At 45.1% G+C, this 19,003-nt stretch overlaps 1 protein-coding gene across 2 annotated transcripts in view; it reads left to right on the forward strand.

The window, feature by feature from the left end:
- The window catches only part of hdac5 (histone deacetylase 5), a 25,705-nt gene extending 7,455 nt beyond the window's left edge, over positions 1 to 18,250 (forward strand). For both annotated transcript variants that reach the window (XM_034679268.1, XM_034679269.1), the window contains exons 10-27: positions 1,477 to 1,590; positions 1,688 to 1,881; positions 1,968 to 2,086; positions 2,178 to 2,373; positions 8,609 to 8,720; positions 10,808 to 10,941; positions 11,206 to 11,326; positions 11,537 to 11,586; positions 12,522 to 12,629; positions 12,720 to 12,775; positions 12,912 to 12,999; positions 13,187 to 13,306; positions 13,528 to 13,625; positions 13,968 to 14,086; positions 14,193 to 14,326; positions 14,477 to 14,558; positions 15,078 to 15,255; positions 16,890 to 18,250. In XM_034679268.1, the coding sequence (XP_034535159.1) occupies positions 1,477 to 1,590; positions 1,688 to 1,881; positions 1,968 to 2,086; positions 2,178 to 2,373; positions 8,609 to 8,720; positions 10,808 to 10,941; positions 11,206 to 11,326; positions 11,537 to 11,586; positions 12,522 to 12,629; positions 12,720 to 12,775; positions 12,912 to 12,999; positions 13,187 to 13,306; positions 13,528 to 13,625; positions 13,968 to 14,086; positions 14,193 to 14,326; positions 14,477 to 14,558; positions 15,078 to 15,255; positions 16,890 to 16,929 (2,063 nt within the window). In that variant the 3' untranslated portion in view covers positions 16,930 to 18,250. The remainder of the gene's footprint in view (positions 1 to 1,476; positions 1,591 to 1,687; positions 1,882 to 1,967; positions 2,087 to 2,177; positions 2,374 to 8,608; positions 8,721 to 10,807; positions 10,942 to 11,205; positions 11,327 to 11,536; positions 11,587 to 12,521; positions 12,630 to 12,719; positions 12,776 to 12,911; positions 13,000 to 13,186; positions 13,307 to 13,527; positions 13,626 to 13,967; positions 14,087 to 14,192; positions 14,327 to 14,476; positions 14,559 to 15,077; positions 15,256 to 16,889) is intronic.
- The last annotated feature ends 753 nt before the right edge of the window (positions 18,251 to 19,003 follow it).

Consider the following 19,003-nt stretch of genomic DNA (forward strand, 5'->3'; position numbering starts at 1 on the left):
CAGCAGGCGCCTCGACAGCATCAGCATGTAGGTCAGCTAACTTCCTTCAGACTAGCTAAAGGAACAATTTAAAGGAACACACAGGCTCCATTATTCTAAATCTAAATTGCATAGGATTTTTCCCACACTCTCTTCTCTGTGTGATCGCTGTGAGTCTGCTGAGGGCTCCCCCTCCTTTTTAGGACATGTCCAAGGCTGTATACCTTTGGGTGTGAGATATTATACTGGTTTTCTGGAGTGTGTGGCTGTGTGTTCAAACCGGACCCTGAGACAGCATTATTTGGGTATTCTCCATCTCCATATAATCAAATTCTCCCTGTGCAGAGCGCTATCATGGATGGTATGGTAACTGCTAAGAGAGTGATATTAAATCTCTGGAAGTCTGACACTGGAAGTCTGACACTGGAAGTCTGACACTGGAAGTCTGACACTGGAAGTCTGACACTGGAAGTCTGACACTGGAAGTCTGACACTGTGCCCCAGTTCAAGACCTGGCTGTCTGACCTCACCTGTGTCCTGCACATGGAGAAAATCCAGTATGGCATGATGGGTAATCTTACCAAATCTTTCAACATGTGGAAACCTTTTTCTGATTCTCTTTGCCTGATTGGACAGAGTTCCCTGACTGCTCACTACTTACCTCTCTGTAAAGATTGGTCTTAAGAAATATTGTGCTAGTGATGCCATGCAGCATAATGTAAGCTCTGTTTTGTTTGTTTGTTTGTTTTTCTGTCTGACTTTATTCTTTATACTCTGTAAAACTTTCTGAAGATCTTAATTAAAACATGGTTTAAAGAGAAGAGTAGCTAAATGAAGTATGAAGACACTGTTAATCACTTTGTAGGACAGTGGGGGGTCCAGAGTCTTTGGCACCTTTATTTTTGGGGTCACAGGCTGAAAACTTTGGGAACCCCTGACGTAGAGAATCTCCTTTTATATCTGTTTCAGTCAGACTACTCACGTTTAAATTCTTTATTGTAGCAGCAAATACATATTCATGTTTGGTGCCCAGGCTCCGGCCTCATCACTCCCTGCAGATAAGTTCACATGCAGACGTTGAGGAGTGATGAGCAAACATACTGAACACCCCCCGGAGCCTGCAGGTGGGCGCTGGGGGGGCGGTGGGGATGAAAGAATATGCAGCAATAGGCATGCAGGGCAGCAGAGGCGTTGACAGGCAGAGGGAGAGATGGGAGATTTTCACAGTTTAAATAGACCGCCGATTTGAGAGGCAGAGGGCGGGATTGGAGGATGGTAATGAGAGTGGGACATGTGACGTGTGTATAGCAGTGCAGCTGGAGTTGTCCTGAACTAGCTCGCAGGCGTCGCTCTATTTCTGAGAGTCACAGGTACATTCTAGTCCAGGAGAGACTTAGTGTTCTTAGAGGCGTGGTTATATCAGATATCGTCTATAATCCAACATGGAGCATCCTTACTCCGGACTAATGTGTGCGATGTGACCATGTTTCTCTGCAGGCGTGGGGCACGATGTGGAGACTCCGCCCCCCAGCTCTCATTCTGCACATTCCTCGTTACTGCAGCACGTGTTACTGCTGGAGCAGGCCAGACAACAGACTGCAATGCTCGCAGGTGTGCAAATACACCTTTAACACACACACTTCAACACACACTCACACAGACTCTGACCCCAGCTCAGCGTGTCTGACTCTCTGTCTTCCTGCTTCAGTCCCCATGTACAGTCAGTCGCCCCTGGTTACGGCAGAAAGAGGCGTGTCCAGCGGCATTCGTTCGGTCAACAAGCTGCCTCGCCATCGCCCGTTGGCTCGGACGCAGAGCGCACCTCTGCCCCAGTCCCCCCAGGCCCTGCAGCAGCTGGTGGTCCAGCAGCAGCACCAGCACTTCCTGGAGAAGCACTACAAGGTAACCACGAGAACAAGATCACACACACACACACACACACACACACACGTGTGGATTTTCACTCATTAACTTTACAATGTGTGCAGATGCTATCGAAGGGGGCGGAGCTTCCTAGGCCGCCGCCCACACACCCAGAGGAGACAGAGGAGGAGCTAACAGAGACCAACGACATGCAGGAGGATGATGTAGGGATGAGCTTACACAGGTGAGATGACTCTAACAGTCCGTCTCTGCAGTCTGTCTTCATGTCCCTGAACTCGTCTTAACGCCTCCCCTTTATTTCACCGTCCAATCAGGCTGCAGAAGGAGGGATCCGACGACAGCACGCACTCCTCCGAGCGGCTCTGCGTGCAGATAAAGTGCGAAGAGGAGCACGGGGATATTCACGTGAAGGGCGAGAGCACGGAGAGCGAGCTGGAGGAAGAGGAGGAAGACGAAGACATCATCCAGCTGAGGGAGGGCGACGGAGAGGAGCGGGGCGGCTACTCGCAGGTGGGTTTCTGAAAGCTGTGATGCTTTTATTTTGAAAGGGTGAATATGCTGCAGGCGGCTGTTTGCACACCGAAAGGTGCCAGTGTTCCTCTGCAGCTCCAAACCTGTTCACACTTAGAGAATATGCCTCAGTGTTGCTCAGTTAATCAGACAAACAGAGGGAGGGAGGGAGGGATCTTAAATCAGAGGAAGAGGACTCATATTTGTGTTTGGTTGAAATTATTGTCACAATATTTTCTGATGTAGCGTCTACGATGTGATGACTCCACTGTGTGTGCTCACATTACAGCTGGTAGACATGGACCAGGTCTTGTTATTGACAGTGTGTCAGATCAGTCTGCAGAAAGGACGCCCACTCATTTCCCCTCTGCCTGTTGACACTGTGGAAAAAATGTTAGCATCACACGTCAGCATTTTAAATCTTAAAGCCTCTGGAATCTTAAATGGAAAATTTAAAATTCACATAGAATATCAAAATGTAATGTGTAATCAAGCTCCAACAAAACTCTGAGTGAAAACAAACATCCATAACTCTCAACAAACTCTGTTCAACAACAGCTGATTTTACAGGTCAGAGCATTTCTCTGTGTGGGTGTGGCCTAACTCAGGACTATGTAGGCGTGGCCTAACTCAGGACTGTGTGGGCGTGGCCTAACTCGGGACTGTGTGGGCATGGCCTAACTCAGGACTGTGTGGGTGGGGCCTAACTCAGGACTGTGTGGGCGTGACCTAACTCAGGACTGTGTGGGTGTGGCCTAACTCAGGACTTTGTAGGCGTGGCCTAACTCAGGATTGTGTGGGTGTGGCCTAACTCGGGACTGTGTGGGCATGGCCTAACTCAGGATTGTGTGGGTGTGGCCTAACTCAGGATTGTGTGGGTGTGGCCTAACTCAGGACTGTGTGGGCGTGGCCTAACTCAGGACTGTGTGGGTGTGGCCTAACTCTGGACGGTGTGGGTGTGGCCTAACTCAGGACTGTGTGGGCGTGGCCTAACTCTTTGCTTGACAGGTCAAGAGAGAGTTCACAGCCTGCATGTTTGAGCCGTCTGACTCTGAATCTAAAGACATCAAAACTCCAGAATCTGAAAATTCTTCATTTCCAATGTTCTCTGAGTTCTGAGTCACAAAATACTTCAGGATCAGGACTTTTATCATTTATTAGTTTATCACTCTGTAGTCTCAGGTCTTCAGGACCACGGGACACCCGGAGCAGAGGAGGCTGAAGTGCAGTATGTGCACGCAGAGGAGCTCGGCTCCAGGTGTCAGACAGTCTGTGGTTCATACAAATACAGTCAATAGAAACACCTCCACCCCCCTCCTTCTCTCTGTGTCTGATTTTACCACAGTAGTGTCATATGTGTCGTCACTGATGCTCGCTCTGTTTTGTACCCCCGTTGGTCTTTGCTGCTGCTCTCCCTGCCTTGGTTTTGGTGTGCTCTCCCCACCTCAGGGTTCAGTATTCCATGTAGGCCGGTGGAAGCTCTCAGATCAGAGCCATACCACCAAATCTGACTTATTGCATGAACATAATTCATTCTATTGATGGTGAATCTTCTGCTGCTTCAAGTTAAAGTTTTAAATGCAACAAAAGTAAAACACTGATGAATCAAAAGCATATCTTTAAGTGTGTCCGTCCTTCACTCTGAACACTTCACTCTGGGTTGGATTATTAAAGCAGCTCCTCTGATAGAGATGTGGAGGCACATCAGATTATTGGAGGTGAGCTGGATCTGCTCTCAGGTCCCAGGGCTCGGTCTTAATCTCGGGGCGTTTCAGATCCGCAGCTTCGTCCCACAGAGGAATGAATCACTCTGTGAATCATCCTCAGACCCGGAGCTGTGTTCTCACTGTGTTTGCTCTGTTACAGATGTTTCTGCCGTGTGTTAGATATCTGATTCATCGCAGCTCTCCGTTGGCCTCTTACCTCGTAGCTAACCTGACATCCCTCCAGGTGTTTCTCACCCTCACATTAGTGTTCCAACACACCTGAGCTGCACTGCTTAATGATTGAAGATGAACATGGAGGGAGCTCTTCTTTTTCTAAACACAGAGCTTATACAATAATTCATCTATGTATAGATACCATGAAAATATCAGCCCAAAAACATCATCTGCACCGCCTTCAGATTCAGTTCAGGTCGTCACTTCTGTTCTAAACATCTGCAGACCGGGACTCCATGTTCTATTATCAACAAAGACCCAACATCAAGACCGGATCAGATCCAGTCCCATCTTACAGACAGGACTCAGTCTGATCTCATCTTAATCCACCATGAGCAGAGACCTTTGCAGCATTTAGCAAGTTACAGTGGCAAGGACAAAGTTCCTTTAACAGGCAGAAACCTCCAGCAGGACCAGACTCATGTTAGACACACATCTGCTGAGACCGTGTTGGAGAGAGGGATAGAGGGAGATGAAGAGAGAGAGAGAGAGAGAGAGATGATAGTGGGGAGAAGGATAGTAGTAGTTGTAGCAGCTGGAGTCTGGACCACGTCCACAGCAGCAGAGATCCAGAGGAACCTACGAGACAAGGGAGCTCAGGGACTCCAGAAAGGTCTAAGAAAAGAGAGAAGAGAGGGAGACCAGAAGAAAGGAAAAGAGGAGAAGAAATGGGGAAGGAAAGGACGGGGTGAGCAAAGCAGACATAAAGGATGAAGAAACATGGAAAGAACAAAGAAAGAGAGAAAGAAAGAAGGATGGATGGAAGGGAGGGAGGAAGAAAGAAGGAAAGAAAGAAGGATGGAAAAAGAAGGAATGAAAGAACTGAAGGAAAGAAGGAAGAAAGGAAGGAAAGAAAACAAAGGAAGAACAAAATGAAGGAAAAAAGGAAGGAAGGAAAGAAAGAAGGATGGATTGAAGGAAGGATGAATAACAGACCCAAAAAAGGAATTTCAGCAGAGATCCAGAGGAACCTACGAGACAAGGGAGCTCAGGGACTCCAGAAAGGTCTAAGAAAAGAGAGAAGAGAGGGAGACCAGAAGAAAGAAAAAGAGGAGAAGAAATGGGGAAGGAATGACAGAAGGAAAGGAGGGGGTGAGGAAAGGAGACATAGAGGATGAAGAAACATGGAAAGAACAAAGAAAGATAGAAAGAAAGAAGGATGGAAAGAGAAGTTAGTGAGTGGTGGGGATACGTCAGGAAAGTGTTGGCTAAATCCTCAAAGTGTGACAGGGTTCTAAGTCTGCAGGAACAGTTCCTGACTCCCAGGTGTGCACTCAAACATCAGGAGTGGTCACATGTTGTCTTCTTCTGTGATCTGAGTTAAAGCTCTGATATGTGATGGATTAAATGATGAAATATAAATGAATGAAACACCTAAACGTCAGGATTCTAAAGAGTCTAAATGTTCTAAAAGCTGTCCTCCAGTCTTCAGAAACACACTTCCACCCGGCGTCTCTGTGGCCTCATTACAGCCGAACACGCACATCTGACTTCTGTTTACTGTGGGAGTGTTTTTCTTCTTCTTCTGGAGGACGCTGCAGCTTTCATTTTCAGGGGAGGCATGAATGAATCAATCCAAAATGTAAAGTCACATTTGACTGGATGTTTTTCCTTTTTTTTTTTTCTTCTCCTGCACAAAGTACAGGCTGAGTCATCGGAAGAAGCTTTGACATTTTAAAGGAACAGGATAGAGGTGGGATTTGAATATGAATCCAACAACACTTCAGATTTCTGACACCTACTCACGACACTTCTTTGACAAACATCCCCAATATAGAATCAGGAGCGTGTGGAGTTTTTGTTCCCGGAAGGACACGCAGCAGCATTTCTGCACAAAGATTAAAAAACACACACTCCCTGAACACACACACACACACACACACACACACTCAGCAGGACACGAGAGCCTGCTGCAGGAGGCACCGCCAACTTGACCATCACACACACACACACACACATGCACACCATTGTTGACGCTGCAGTGACATCACCAGGCGGTGACTCAACCACTGGATACATCAGTGTGTGTGTGTGTGTTCCTGTAGGTCTGTATATCTTCAATTGTGTGAGTGTGTGTGTGTGTGTGTGTGTGTGTGTGTGTGTGTGTGTCCACCCACGCATGATGAGTCACAGAGATCGCAGCAGGGAGCACAGCAACACCCCCTATATATAGACACTTCAGAATCTGTGTGTGTGCATGTGTGTGTGTGTGTGTGTGTGTGTGGCTCTGCAGTGCACACACACACACACACACACACACACACACACACACTGACGTAGAGAATTTTCAGGGCTGTCATTCAAATGAAATGAAATGTAAGGATGATGTCGTCATGAACGTGTTGCTGCAGCGTTTTTATCAATGAATAAATATCAAACCCTCTCAGGCTCTCAGGTGAAGCCAGCTGATAACCACTTCCTGTCAGGACTTCTTCTTCATGTGCTGCATTGTTGACGGTCCAATTAGCAGCTTGAGAAGTGACCGTGTGGTTTGATCCAATGTGATCCAAAACTCACCCCTGGAGATACATCTGCATTAAATGTTGTCAGTTTTTGGTTCATGACTTCCCCCAGAGTCTGTTTCTGATGAGTCTCAGCTTCACTGTTAATTTTTAAAGTTCATTTTATTTAATGCAGTTTTTTACATCTTGATTTTAGACACATCTTCTTCTTGAGTTCTTCCTTTAATTGTGTGTTCTTTGTGGCTTTATACGGGACCTGAGGACAGCTTGTGTTGGTATGACAATAAAAAACCTTGAATCCTTGAATCCTTGTAACCTTAAGGAATCTAACATGGCAAAATGTGAAGGCAGTCTGAGTGCTGTGTTACTTTAAATGTTAATAATTAAAGACAAGAACATTTTAAAGATACCAATAAAATATATTTAAAGGCCCTGTGAGGAGTTTTGAACTGGCTGAGAAACAGACTGAAAATGATCCTGATGCCTCTTTATAACCTTCAATAGCAAACAAGACCATCAGCAGCAACACTGACACCTTCTCTGTTGTCATTTTTAATGCCTGAAGCCACCCTGAGGGGGTAGGTGTCAGACCAGATGATGGAGATCTTGCTTCAGAAACAGCCTTTATTTGACTGTTTTCTTGGAAAATAATCACATTGTTTGATAAAGTTGACTGTCAAAAGACAACAGGATGAGGTTTTTGTTGAAAACACTACTTTTGCATGTTTAGGACGAGAGATGAGGTATCACTTTGTGCACAAGGGGGCGCCAGAATCAATACAAAACAAAAGTTCCTCACAGCAGCTTTAAATAAATACTAAGAATTTCAAAAAACACTAATAATGTATATTACAATAAAAAATGTGTTTTCAAAAAATAGCAATAAAATATATTTAGATAAATAATATTTCAAACAAAATAAAAAAAGATTAAGATTTTCAAAAAAGGGACTAAAGTGTATTTAAATAAATGATATTTTCAAAAAATGGAAATAAAATATTTTCAAATAAATAATAATAATTTCAAATGAGGCGATAATATTTATTTAAACAAGTAATAACATTTTTTTGAAAATACAAATAAAAATTTATTTAAAGAAATAATAAAATAAAAATGCTAATAAAATATTTTTAAACAGATAATAAGAATTTCAAATAAGGCAATAAAATATATTTAGATAAATAATAATGTTTTGAAAAAAAGAATATTTTTAAGTAGTTAAAGGAGACAGAGGTGATAGAGAGGGTAAGTGTCACCCCTGGGTTGGTCAGTTCCTCCACTCAGAACAGTCTGGACACGCCCCCTGAGTAAGAACCAAAATGAGAATCCAGCTTCCTGGAGATTCACTTCAGAGGATGATGCATAGTGAACCGGTGGTTATGCAAATTAGAATCCCAACAGGGTGAGCGAGACACCAACGTGAAGCATGTCTGTGTAATGTCATTACAGTGGAGTGTGTTCAGCCTGCTTTTGCTCTCCATACAAACCGTCCTGCCTGAAACACAAAAGCCTTCTGATTGGTTAAAGGAAAACAGGAACACTATGTGTGTGTGTGTGTGTGTATGTGTGTGTGTGATTTGACCCCTGTGTGTGTGTGTGTGTGTGTATGTATATATATATATGTGTGTGTGTGTATGTGTGTGTGTGATGAGACAGGAGTGTGTTGGTGTTAAGCATTCTGTCATATTTGATACACACACTCGCTCTCCTCCTGCTTTCTAGTGAATGAATAAATCTCTGAGTCATCCTTCTGCAGTGAATCATAACTTTCCCTCTCCCCCTCTCCCCCCCCTCCCTCTCTCTCTCTCTCTCCCCCCTGTTCCTTCCCATCAGGCTTTGCAGCACCTGGGTGTGTTCCAGTCCTCGCTGTCCCACAGACCTCTGGGAAGAGCGCAGTCCTCGCCTGCAACCACCGTCCATCCCATCAAACACCTCTTCACCACGGGTCAGTGTGTTCTGTGTGTGTGTGTGTGTGTGTGTGCACATCTGTGTTTTTATTGGATGACAGTCTGACATCAGCCACGTCAGACCGCCCACTTTGAGCCACCATGCTTGTTGCCTGGCAACGGAAGGCTGACTCAGTGCTGGCTGACCATTCAGAACAACTGAGGAGTCATACATTTTTAAGCAGGGTTCTGTCTTTTGCTGCAAAATTCCTCCTGATGATTTATCTACTTTCTGTTTCCAGCAGAGTCAAAGAACTCTCACAACACGACCAACATCAAATACAACCTGATTAAAGAACAGAGTGTGAAGGTTTACTATAAATCAATCCCTTATTTTATCAACATGTATCCAAAGACAACATTTCACATCTTCAAACTGAGAAATCAGCTGGTACAGGAACAAAAAAACACTGCATTAAACACAGACATGACTCTGTAGTGGAAGTCACTGCATTATAAACAGACATGACTCTGTAGTGGAAGTCACTGCATTATAAACAGACATGACTCTGTAGTGGAAGTCACTGCATTAAACACAGAAATGACTCTGTAGTGGAAGTCACTGCATTAAACACAGACATGACTCTGAAGTGGAAGTCACTGCATTAAACACAGACATGACTCTGTAGTGGAAGTCACTGCATTATAAACAGACATGACTCTGTAGTGGAAGTCACTGCATTAAACACAGACATAACTCTGTAGTGGAAGTCACTGCATTAAACACAGACATGACTCTGTAGTGGAAGTCACTGCATTAAAAACAGACATGACTCTGTAGTGGAAGTCACTGCATTAAACACAGACATGACTCTGTAGTGGAAGTCACTGTATTAAACACAGACATGACTCTGTAGTGGAAGTCACTGCATTATAAACAGACATGACTCTGTAGACCTTACATATTTCAGCTAAACCACATTCTGCAGGAGCATGACTCTGTAGTGGAAGAGTCCAGGTGCTGAACTGGTCTGCCTGTAGTCCTGACTCGTCCCCCATGAAACTAAAGAGCATTGGAAACCATTAGAATCTGTTTCTAACAACACTTTAGGACCTCTGTGGGCTTTATTTGGGTTGTATAAGCTGTGTGTCATCCCTCAGGTTCTACAAGATTTATTTTGGCAGATTCACTGTCCTGCACCTCGTGTCCTCTCACATGTTGTACTTGGAACTACTGACACCCTGTGGTGCTGAAGTGTAACTACAACTTTTAGATTTTGGGAAGGTAAATGCTTTGTGGCTCTACAGCTGTATTATCCAATCTAATCCACTTTATTTATAAAGAACATTTAAAAAACAAAGCTTCCCAAAGTGCTGCACAGTGAGGTAAATAAGTGAAAACACACAGGACATAAAACACATAAGACTGTAAAAAAAATCAAAAAAAAATCAAATAAATAAATCAAAATAATACAATAACATTAAAACACTGTAAATACAATCAAATAATACAATTAAATTAAATAATTATTATAAAACACATGAGACAGATTAAAACAATTTGTAAAGACATATTAAAACACTCTATAAAAAAGATAAAATACAATAAATAAGTAAATAAATAAAATACAATAACATAAAAATAAATAAAATAATACAATTAATTTAAATAGTCATAATAAAACACAAAAGGCAGATTAAAAAATAATTAAAGACATAAAAAACCTGTACAAAAATAGATAAAATACAATAAATAAATAACTAAAAAAATACAATAACAAAAAAGAAATACAATAAAATAATGAAAATAAAGTAAATAAAAATAATAAAAGACATAAGATGGATTAAAAAAATACTTAAAGACACATAAAAACCACAGTACAAAAATAGATAACAATCAATAAATGCAAAAACATACATAACTTCAAAATAAATAAATACAATCAATTAATAAAATTAAATTAAATAATCATAATAAAACAAATAAGACAGATTAGAGCAATAATTAGAGACACATAAAATCACTGTAAAAAAATATATAATTAAATTAAAATAATAAATAAATAAATATTAATTATGAAATGTTTCCTTTTCTTTTCTATGACTCTGATTTGATTTAATATTTTCCTCTTTGTTCTCTCTGCAGGACTCGTCTATGACAGTCTGATGTTGAAGCATCAATGTATTTGTGGGAACGCTCACATCCACCCTGAGCATGCTGGGAGAGTGCAAAGCATCTGGTCCAGACTGCAGGAGACTGGCTTGCTGGGCCGCTGCGAGGTACACACACACACACCCACACACACCCACACACACCCCCACACACACACACCTCACAGAAGAGCAGGGTCCTGAATGATGTAAGGTCCCGGTTGTTGTGCACACAGCATCATTCTCTGCCTCACATTTAAAAGCTTAATAACAGTCAGACAGTCGTAGCAGCTACCAGCAGCAGTCCTGATCTCATGTCTTTTCTTGTGTGTGTGAGTGTAACACTCCTTACTCAGTGTCTCCCTCCGTCTGTGTGTGTGTGTGTGTGAGCAGAGGATTCGTGGGCGTAAAGCGTCTCTGGATGAGATCCAGTCGGTTCATTCAGAGTTCCACACTCTGCTGTATGGAACCAGTCCGCTGAATCGACACAAACTGGACCACAAGAAGCTGCTAGGTAACTCTGACTGTGCTCATCTCTCTCTCTGAGGGTCTGTTCGCCATGACTCCTGTTAGATCCTGTGTCCTCTGCACGGTCTGCTCAGAGAGAGGAGATTCTGATAGTCTCTGTCCCTCTCTGTGATTGAGACCGTGAGGATGAGGCTGTAAATCTCTCTGATATCTACACAGTTAGTAACGCACGCCCTGCTCTGATTGGTTGTTTCAGGTCCCATCAGCCAGAAGATGTACGCTGTTCTCCCCTGTGGAGGAATCGGGGTGAGTTTCTCTTTCTTCTTTGAACTGCAGGAACTTTACCCTGGAACTACGTGCGTTTCAACAGCTGGACCCAGGGTCTAAATTTAGTTCAGGGGTAGATACTCTCCCCCCTGAAGAGCCCCTGCTTGAGGGGTAGTACTTTTCAAAGGTCTAACATGTGCAGGGAAGTCTGACTGACGGATACATAAATGTCTTAACTGCTTAAGTGACTCTGAGTTAAGAGTATATAAATATTGACCCTACATCTACACCTGAGCTGACTATCCAATCACCACCCTGCCATGTTATCCAGCGTCTATCCAATCAGGGCGAGTTAGAGGGTCTGAAGGTATCTTAATAAGAGGCTGCAGACCCAGAGGAGACGGACTGAAGGAAACACACAAACACATCCACTACCTGCTCCATCTCAAGATCTAGAGGCCTTTATGAACCAGAGGAACTTTACCCTGAACTATGTGTTGAACTACTAGTTGAAAAGGATTTTAAAGCCGTGTTGAAACGTCTTTGCTACTCGCGCTTATCTCCTCTCACGTGTTGATTCAGTGAATCCATCTGTGATGAAATATAGCACCATCTAAAACAGACCAGCTGAGTCTCTTCATGCTAACAGGCTAACTGTTGTGTTGCTCATAATGATACCTGCCTGTCCGTCTGCTTCTATGGAGTCATCTGTGATGAATGGCATTCCTCTTTGTGTTACTGCCCTCTACTGGTCTGGTGGTGTAGTGCATTTACTTTGTTTCCTCCATACGTCACTGGCCTGATTTACACAATCTACCCGGGACTTCAGCCCGCGGTCCAAACGCAGACAACAATGGGGGACCAGGAACCTTTTAGTTCAGGGGGAAGTAGTTCTGGGGGCTAAAAGACCCCGGGACTCTTGCACATGATGAGTCATTTATCTGTGGGTTAACCCTCAGTGCCGCCCCCTGCAGGTGGACAGCGACACCGTGTGGAACGAGATGCACTCCTCGGCTGCGGTCCGGATGGCGGTCGGCTCCGTCATTGAGCTGGCGTTCAGAGTGGCTGCAGGAGAGCTGAAGGTAACTCGGACTTTAACCAATCACAGGTGTTCTCGTGATATCTTCAAACACGTGATCTGACTCGCTCCTCGTTCTGTGTTTGTGTTTCAGAACGGCTTCGCTGTGGTGCGTCCGCCCGGTCACCACGCCGAGGAATCCACCGCCATGTCAGTACAAACACAAACACATGCTTCAGTATGAAGTGTGTCACTGCAGCACGTTTTGTTGACCACTGTCTTATACACGTGTGTGTGTGTGTGTGTGTGTGTGTGTGTGTGTGTGTGTGTGTGTGTGTGTGAACAGGGGGTTTTGCTTCTTCAACTCAGTCGCCATCACGGCCAAGCTCCTGCAGCAGAAACTTGGAGTGGGCAAGATCCTCATCGTGGACTGGGTGAGCGGCGTCACTGAGAACACGTGTGACCAATCACAGCGTCCGTATCAAACATCACTCTGACCTTCTCTCTCTCTCTCTCTCTCTCTCTCTCTCTCTCTCTCCCTCTCTCTCTCTCTCTCTCTCTCTCTCTCTCTCTCTCTCTCTCTCTCTCTCTCTCTGACTCCGCTGTGACCTGTCACTGCAGGACATTCACCATGGCAACGGCACCCAGCAGGCCTTCTACAGCGACCCCAACGTCCTCTACATCTCCCTCCATCGCTACGACGACGGGAACTTCTTCCCCGGCAGCGGCGCTCCAGAGGAGGTGAGCACACACCCCGACACACACACACACAGAAACACGGACTGTGATTCACACACGCCGCCTCCTGCGTGTGTGTGTGTGTGTGTGTGAGAGAGTATTATGGTCTGTATGCAGAGTTAGACAGCGCCCATAGAAGCATTTCCTTATTTTTAAATGTGTGGAATAAGAAGAGCAAATCTCCTGATTGAGTTCCTCCTGATAACATCTCTCTCTCTCTGCAGGTGGGATCAGCTGCAGGTGTTGGCTTCAATGTAAACATTGCCTGGACAGGAGGAGTGGAGCCCCCTATGGGTGATGTGGAGTACCTCACAGCCTTCAGGTGAGACCTGTTGTTATAATTATCCCAGTGTTTCACACATGAAGAAGAAACCTGAGCAGGCCGCTCAGATATAATGCGGATCATTTTTACATTAATCATGAATCTTCTCAAACTTCAGTTTAAAGGTTTCCATAACATTTAGAATATAAATTGAACTTTTCCAGGCAGACGAAGGTTTAAACTTTGTTCCTGCATTCAGAAATGTTCAGTTTCTATGCAGACGTGGAGCTTTAACGCAGGCTGTGTTACTCTTACTCTTAACATTTATGACAGATATTCTCTAAACTGCTCTCTCTCTGTGTGTGTGTGTGTGTGTGTGTGTGTGTGTGTGTGTGTGTGTAGGAGTGTAGTGATGCCCATCGCCCAGCAGTTCAGTCCAGACGTGGTCCTGGTCTCTGCAGGCTTTGATGCAGTAGAGGGTCATCAGTCTCCGCTGGGAGGATACATCGTCTCTGCTAAATGTTGGTTTCCCTCTCAGTGTTTCAGTGACGTGTGGGCCCCCCCCCCCCCCCGTGAGTCCAGTTCCTGTTCCTAAACTGTGACGTGTCGTGTCGTGTGTGTTCGCAGGTTTCGGTCTGCTAACGCAGCTCCTGATGGGTCTGGCTGGAGGTCGCGTTGTGATGGCGCTGGAGGGGGGTCATGACCTCACCGCCATCTGTGACGCATCAGAGGCCTGCGTCTCAGCGCTCCTGGGAGAGCCGGTGAGAGAGACGGGGATCAATAATAACTTGGGTTCTGATTTGAAGCATGAACCAGTCTTTCATAGCTTCATGATGATCTACATGAACGATGAGGAGTAAAGCTGCCCGCAGTCAGACTTCATTTATATCCTGCTCCTCTGTCTCCCTCAGAGCGACTCTGTGGTTCAGTGGCCTCCAGAGAAGCCGTGTCCCAAAGCCTACGCCTCTCTGGAGAGAGTGATCGAGATCCAGAGTGAGAAACACACACACACACACACACACACACACACACACACACACACACTAACGAGGGATGTTCAATCAGCTGTTTGACCACTAACCTACAGAGCTACTCCAGGCCTATCACTCTGTGATTAAAGGCACTGTGAGGAGTTCTTGTTGTGTTGACTCTGGTGACCCCCTCTGGATGAAACCGGTAGTCTTTTATCAGGATGAAGACTACATTTCCCATGAGCACCGTCACCCTCTGGGGTAATGAATGTGATACAGATCTTCTTTTTAGTGCTTCTTTGTTCAAGACGTCTTTTTGCTGCAGCTTTAAATAAAGATACGTCCTGTTGCATGAAAGAAACTTTGATTTGTTATACTGTTCATTTTTAAAGAAGTCTAGATATTAAAGTTGATTGTTAATAAGCAGTTATTAAAGACCTTCTATCCCTCTTTAAGAGCATCCCTTCGTTCAGTGATGACACACTACAGTAAGTTTCTCCTCTTACCCCATGTGTCCCTCTCTCTCTCTCTGATCCTCCAGGTAAACACTGGCCTTGTCTCCAGAATTTGTCCCAGACAAGCGGACACTCGCTATTGGACAGCCCCCCGGATGTTCGCGGCCAATCAGAGGACGAGGCTGAAACCGTCAGCGCCATGGCCTCCCTCAGTGTGGACGTGGAGCAGCCGATCTCGGCCCCCGACAACACGGAAACCAGCAGGTCAGCAGAGCGCCGAGATCTGACTCAGAGTCAACACGTGTTTAATGTTTGATATTAATGCTCCTTCAGAGTCAGAGTCCGCCTCAGATCCTCCTTTCTGCTGATGTATTGACACTGATGCTCGCTCTGTTCTGTACCCGGGGTCTTTGCTGCTGCTCTCCCTGCCTTGGCTTTTCCTGTAAGTGCATGAAAAAGAGAGGAGGTGTGCTCTCCCCAGCTCATGGCCAAATTCCACCAGATCTGTCTCTGATCCGTCTCAGCTCCAGATCTGATAGGCTTCTATTCTAGTCAATGTGTTAACTTCCACTGGATCCGCTCCGTTGCAGAGTCCAGTCCGGCAGGTCTGAGTCCTCCGGATCAGATACACAAGACTTCTATTTGTGCCGGATGCCGGAGCACGACGCATCAATCTCAACAGAGCAGATGGAGCGGGACAGGAAGTCAGGTTTCACCAAAACCAAATGAAAACATCCGGTTAATTTTCAGAATAAAACACTCTGTGTTATCACCAGATCGTATTTCACTTAACTACAACAACAAACCAAAGTCATGATGAGCGGAGCCAGGCCTGGAGTCAACAGGTCAGAGGTTTTCAGAGGACCAGAAAGACAACATGGATGAGGAGAGGAGGAGGAGGAGAATCCTTGATTCAGGGATTACAGAAGGGGAAACCTCGGTCACATGACTCCAGCTGTCCGGAGGTCCTGCTCCGTGCTGCGCTCTGAAAACAAGACTACAGAGCTGTACACAGATCTGGTGGAAGTCTGATGGCAGGCTTTGGGGTTCCACTGTTCCACGTAGGCGGGTGGAAGGGCAGGGAGCTCCCAGAACAGAGTCATACCCCCAAATATAACTTATTGCATGATGTCATGTGACAAACTGACAGCTCTCTCTCTCTGAGCATGATTTACAGTAGTTCCAGCAGCAAACAAGAAGGTGTACAGAACAAGAATTTAACAAGAATATATATAGGAAAGAAATGTCCATCAGAGACCACAGCTTGGTCATAATCCTCCTGTCAGCCACCACCTCCACAGGGTCCAGGACTGAGCTGGTCTTCTTCCCCAGTTAGTTCAGTCTGGCTCTCCTGTATCCTGTCCGCCCACAGCAGGTGAAATCCTTCCAATGTGGCGTTGGTGTCCGGTGTTAGCTCTGTTAGCATGATGCTACTCTGGTGCTGGGTTAGCTGGTCCACCTTATTGTAGATAGATCTTACAGTCCCCATAACGGTGGGTGGAAGGACAGGTCCATGTGGTCTTTTCTTAGCTTGCACCTCAGTACCAGCACGTCGTCCTCGCCTCCTTCTCCTCAGCTCGCAGGGAACATCGGGCCTAGCATCGTTTAGCATCGACATGCTACGAGCTAGCTGCTAACAGCTGATCTCATATGTAAACAATGTTACCATGGATACACAGGATCTCCAGACACACACAGGAACAAAAACAGTTAAAACACCCCTGCAGACGTAGTCAGTTTGGTGTCCATGGCCAACAAATGAGTCCTTAAAGGTCCTGACAGGCTCCAAATACAAAGAGAACTTAATAGATAGAAGAACAACCAAGAGAGAGCTGCTGCAACAAGCTGACAACAGGAAGAGTGAATGATGTCTAACATGTGATTCTAACTGCCCACAGGTCAACGGAGGAACCGATGGAGGAGGAGCCTGTGTTGTAGGAGGAGCCTAAACAAGGACGGCACAAAAACTCCACATTCACTTCTTTGTGGCTCCTCCTCTTCCTCTTCCTTTACCTCTCCCTGCACAGAGTGTGTGTAGGTGTACACACGCAGATTGTAACTCTGCCATCGTGGAGGACTCCAATTGGCTGAGGGGAACGGTACGGAGGCGAGAGAAGGCGGGGCTTGTGAGAAACACGGACACACCTCCTTTCCTGTTGGTTCATCAGCCTGAGGAGGAGCAGACGACTTGTTAGCGACTCCGTGGAACCAGAGGAGGAGCGGGCCAGCGAAGAGACACGCCTTGTGACATGTATACTTTACCACCTGTACACAGCACCACTGAATTCTACCCTTCCACACCCGGTCACTCTCCTGTTGACTTTATTCCTGATCCCGATTGTTCTGCAGCGGAGGGGCGACTGTGGAGAGGCGGACACTGAACCCTGGGGGATACGTGGGACACCAAGCGGACGTCTTGTCTTCTTGGCGGACAGAGAAGGAAAAACTTGTTTTTGAAATAAGTGGAGGATTCGGAGGAACTAGGTGCCTTTTTTAAAAAAAACAAAAACCGTCCAATCAGAAACCAGAAAACGCCACCGCCGCAGCACCTCAGCAAAACCAACCAGCCAATCAGGACTGAAGAAACACACTGACGCACACACACGTTACACACTGCTGTCGTTTCAGTCAGCCGGTTCATCTTTCAGTCTTTGTTTCTTCATCTGGATGCCTTAATTTGTTCTAATCTCACTTTTTAGGAACCAGGAGGGAGACGGGACGAGAGCTGACCTTATGATTTACTCACTGACGTATTCAACTGCTAAGAATTGTATTTATTGTCAAATCTTGCAATATTCAAAGCAGGTATTCCAACAGAGCGACGACAAACCTCTGAAGCCATCACTACACTCGACACATGTTCAGTGCAGACCTCTGTTGAATATTAATATTAAGTTATTGATGATATTCAGTCAGACTTTTCTAGGACCGGGCGAGTGTCTCAGGACCGGGCAGGGTTGACTTTTGGAAATATGTACTCATTTAAACGACATCACTTTCCACTTCAGACCACCGCCTCTCTCTCTTTCTCTCCTTTGGGTTGAGTCATGTGACCTGAGACCCGTCCCTTCTTCTCCAGGAGGGCTTCAGGGTCCTTCTCTTCTTTCTTTTTTTTATTGTGATATCTTCTGTTGGGTGTAAATACTGTCTCCTGTCCTTCTGCCCACGGTTACGTCACAGCAGACTCATTGTGGCCACTTTTCTATATCTGTACATACTTCAATGTATAAAAATCACAAACTACTTTCTCTTTTTGTATAAAAAAAGAAAAAAATATTCTATATAGTAAATCTATATATACATATGTAAACAGTGTTTCATCCAATCAGATTGGATTTATGGATATATTCTATTTGGAGATTTGATGTTTGAAAGCTTTGGCTGTCTGAGCAGGAGAAAGCACACGGTCTGTTTGTTTACAGATGTTCAGGATGTCTGCTTCTTCTTCTTCTTCTTCTTCTTGTTGTTGTTGGAGGAGGTGAACAGACAGCTTAAGTTCCTCTGGCAGGACCAGGCAGGCTGCGCTGCCCTCCACAGGCAAACAACAGCAACTGCAGAATAGAGAACTTTAGGGTCAAAGGTCAAAGGTCATGTCTTGGCAGCAGGGGGTGGGGGGGCGGGGTTAGGGGGGGTTAGCCTGCACATCGATTGCTTGTTGTATCTACCGTCAGACATTACGTTACGTTTCTGAATCACCAGCTGTTACTTGAACACTGACATCACATTTTCAAACACAGAATGTTTTCTACTGAAACAAAGATCAAGAAGAAGAAATGATAAAAAACTCACAAGGTTTCATTTTGAAGCCATCGCTTCGATTAAGGACGTTCAGAAGAAACCTCGTCCTCAAAATGGAAATTAAATTCCAACTAACCGACGAGTTCAAAGGAAATAAAACGTTAGCACAACTTATTAAACACAACTCATCACAGAGTCAGAGAGTCTGTGGGTCAATGTTTCTGATTGGTTTGCAGAGTGTGTCTAAAGTTAGCAGAGCTAGCACCACCAGCCC

Source organism: Notolabrus celidotus, unplaced genomic scaffold (assembly GCF_009762535.1).
Source record: "Notolabrus celidotus isolate fNotCel1 unplaced genomic scaffold, fNotCel1.pri scaffold_420_arrow_ctg1, whole genome shotgun sequence".
In the NCBI taxonomy this organism is placed as follows: Eukaryota; Metazoa; Chordata; class Actinopteri; order Labriformes; family Labridae; genus Notolabrus; species Notolabrus celidotus.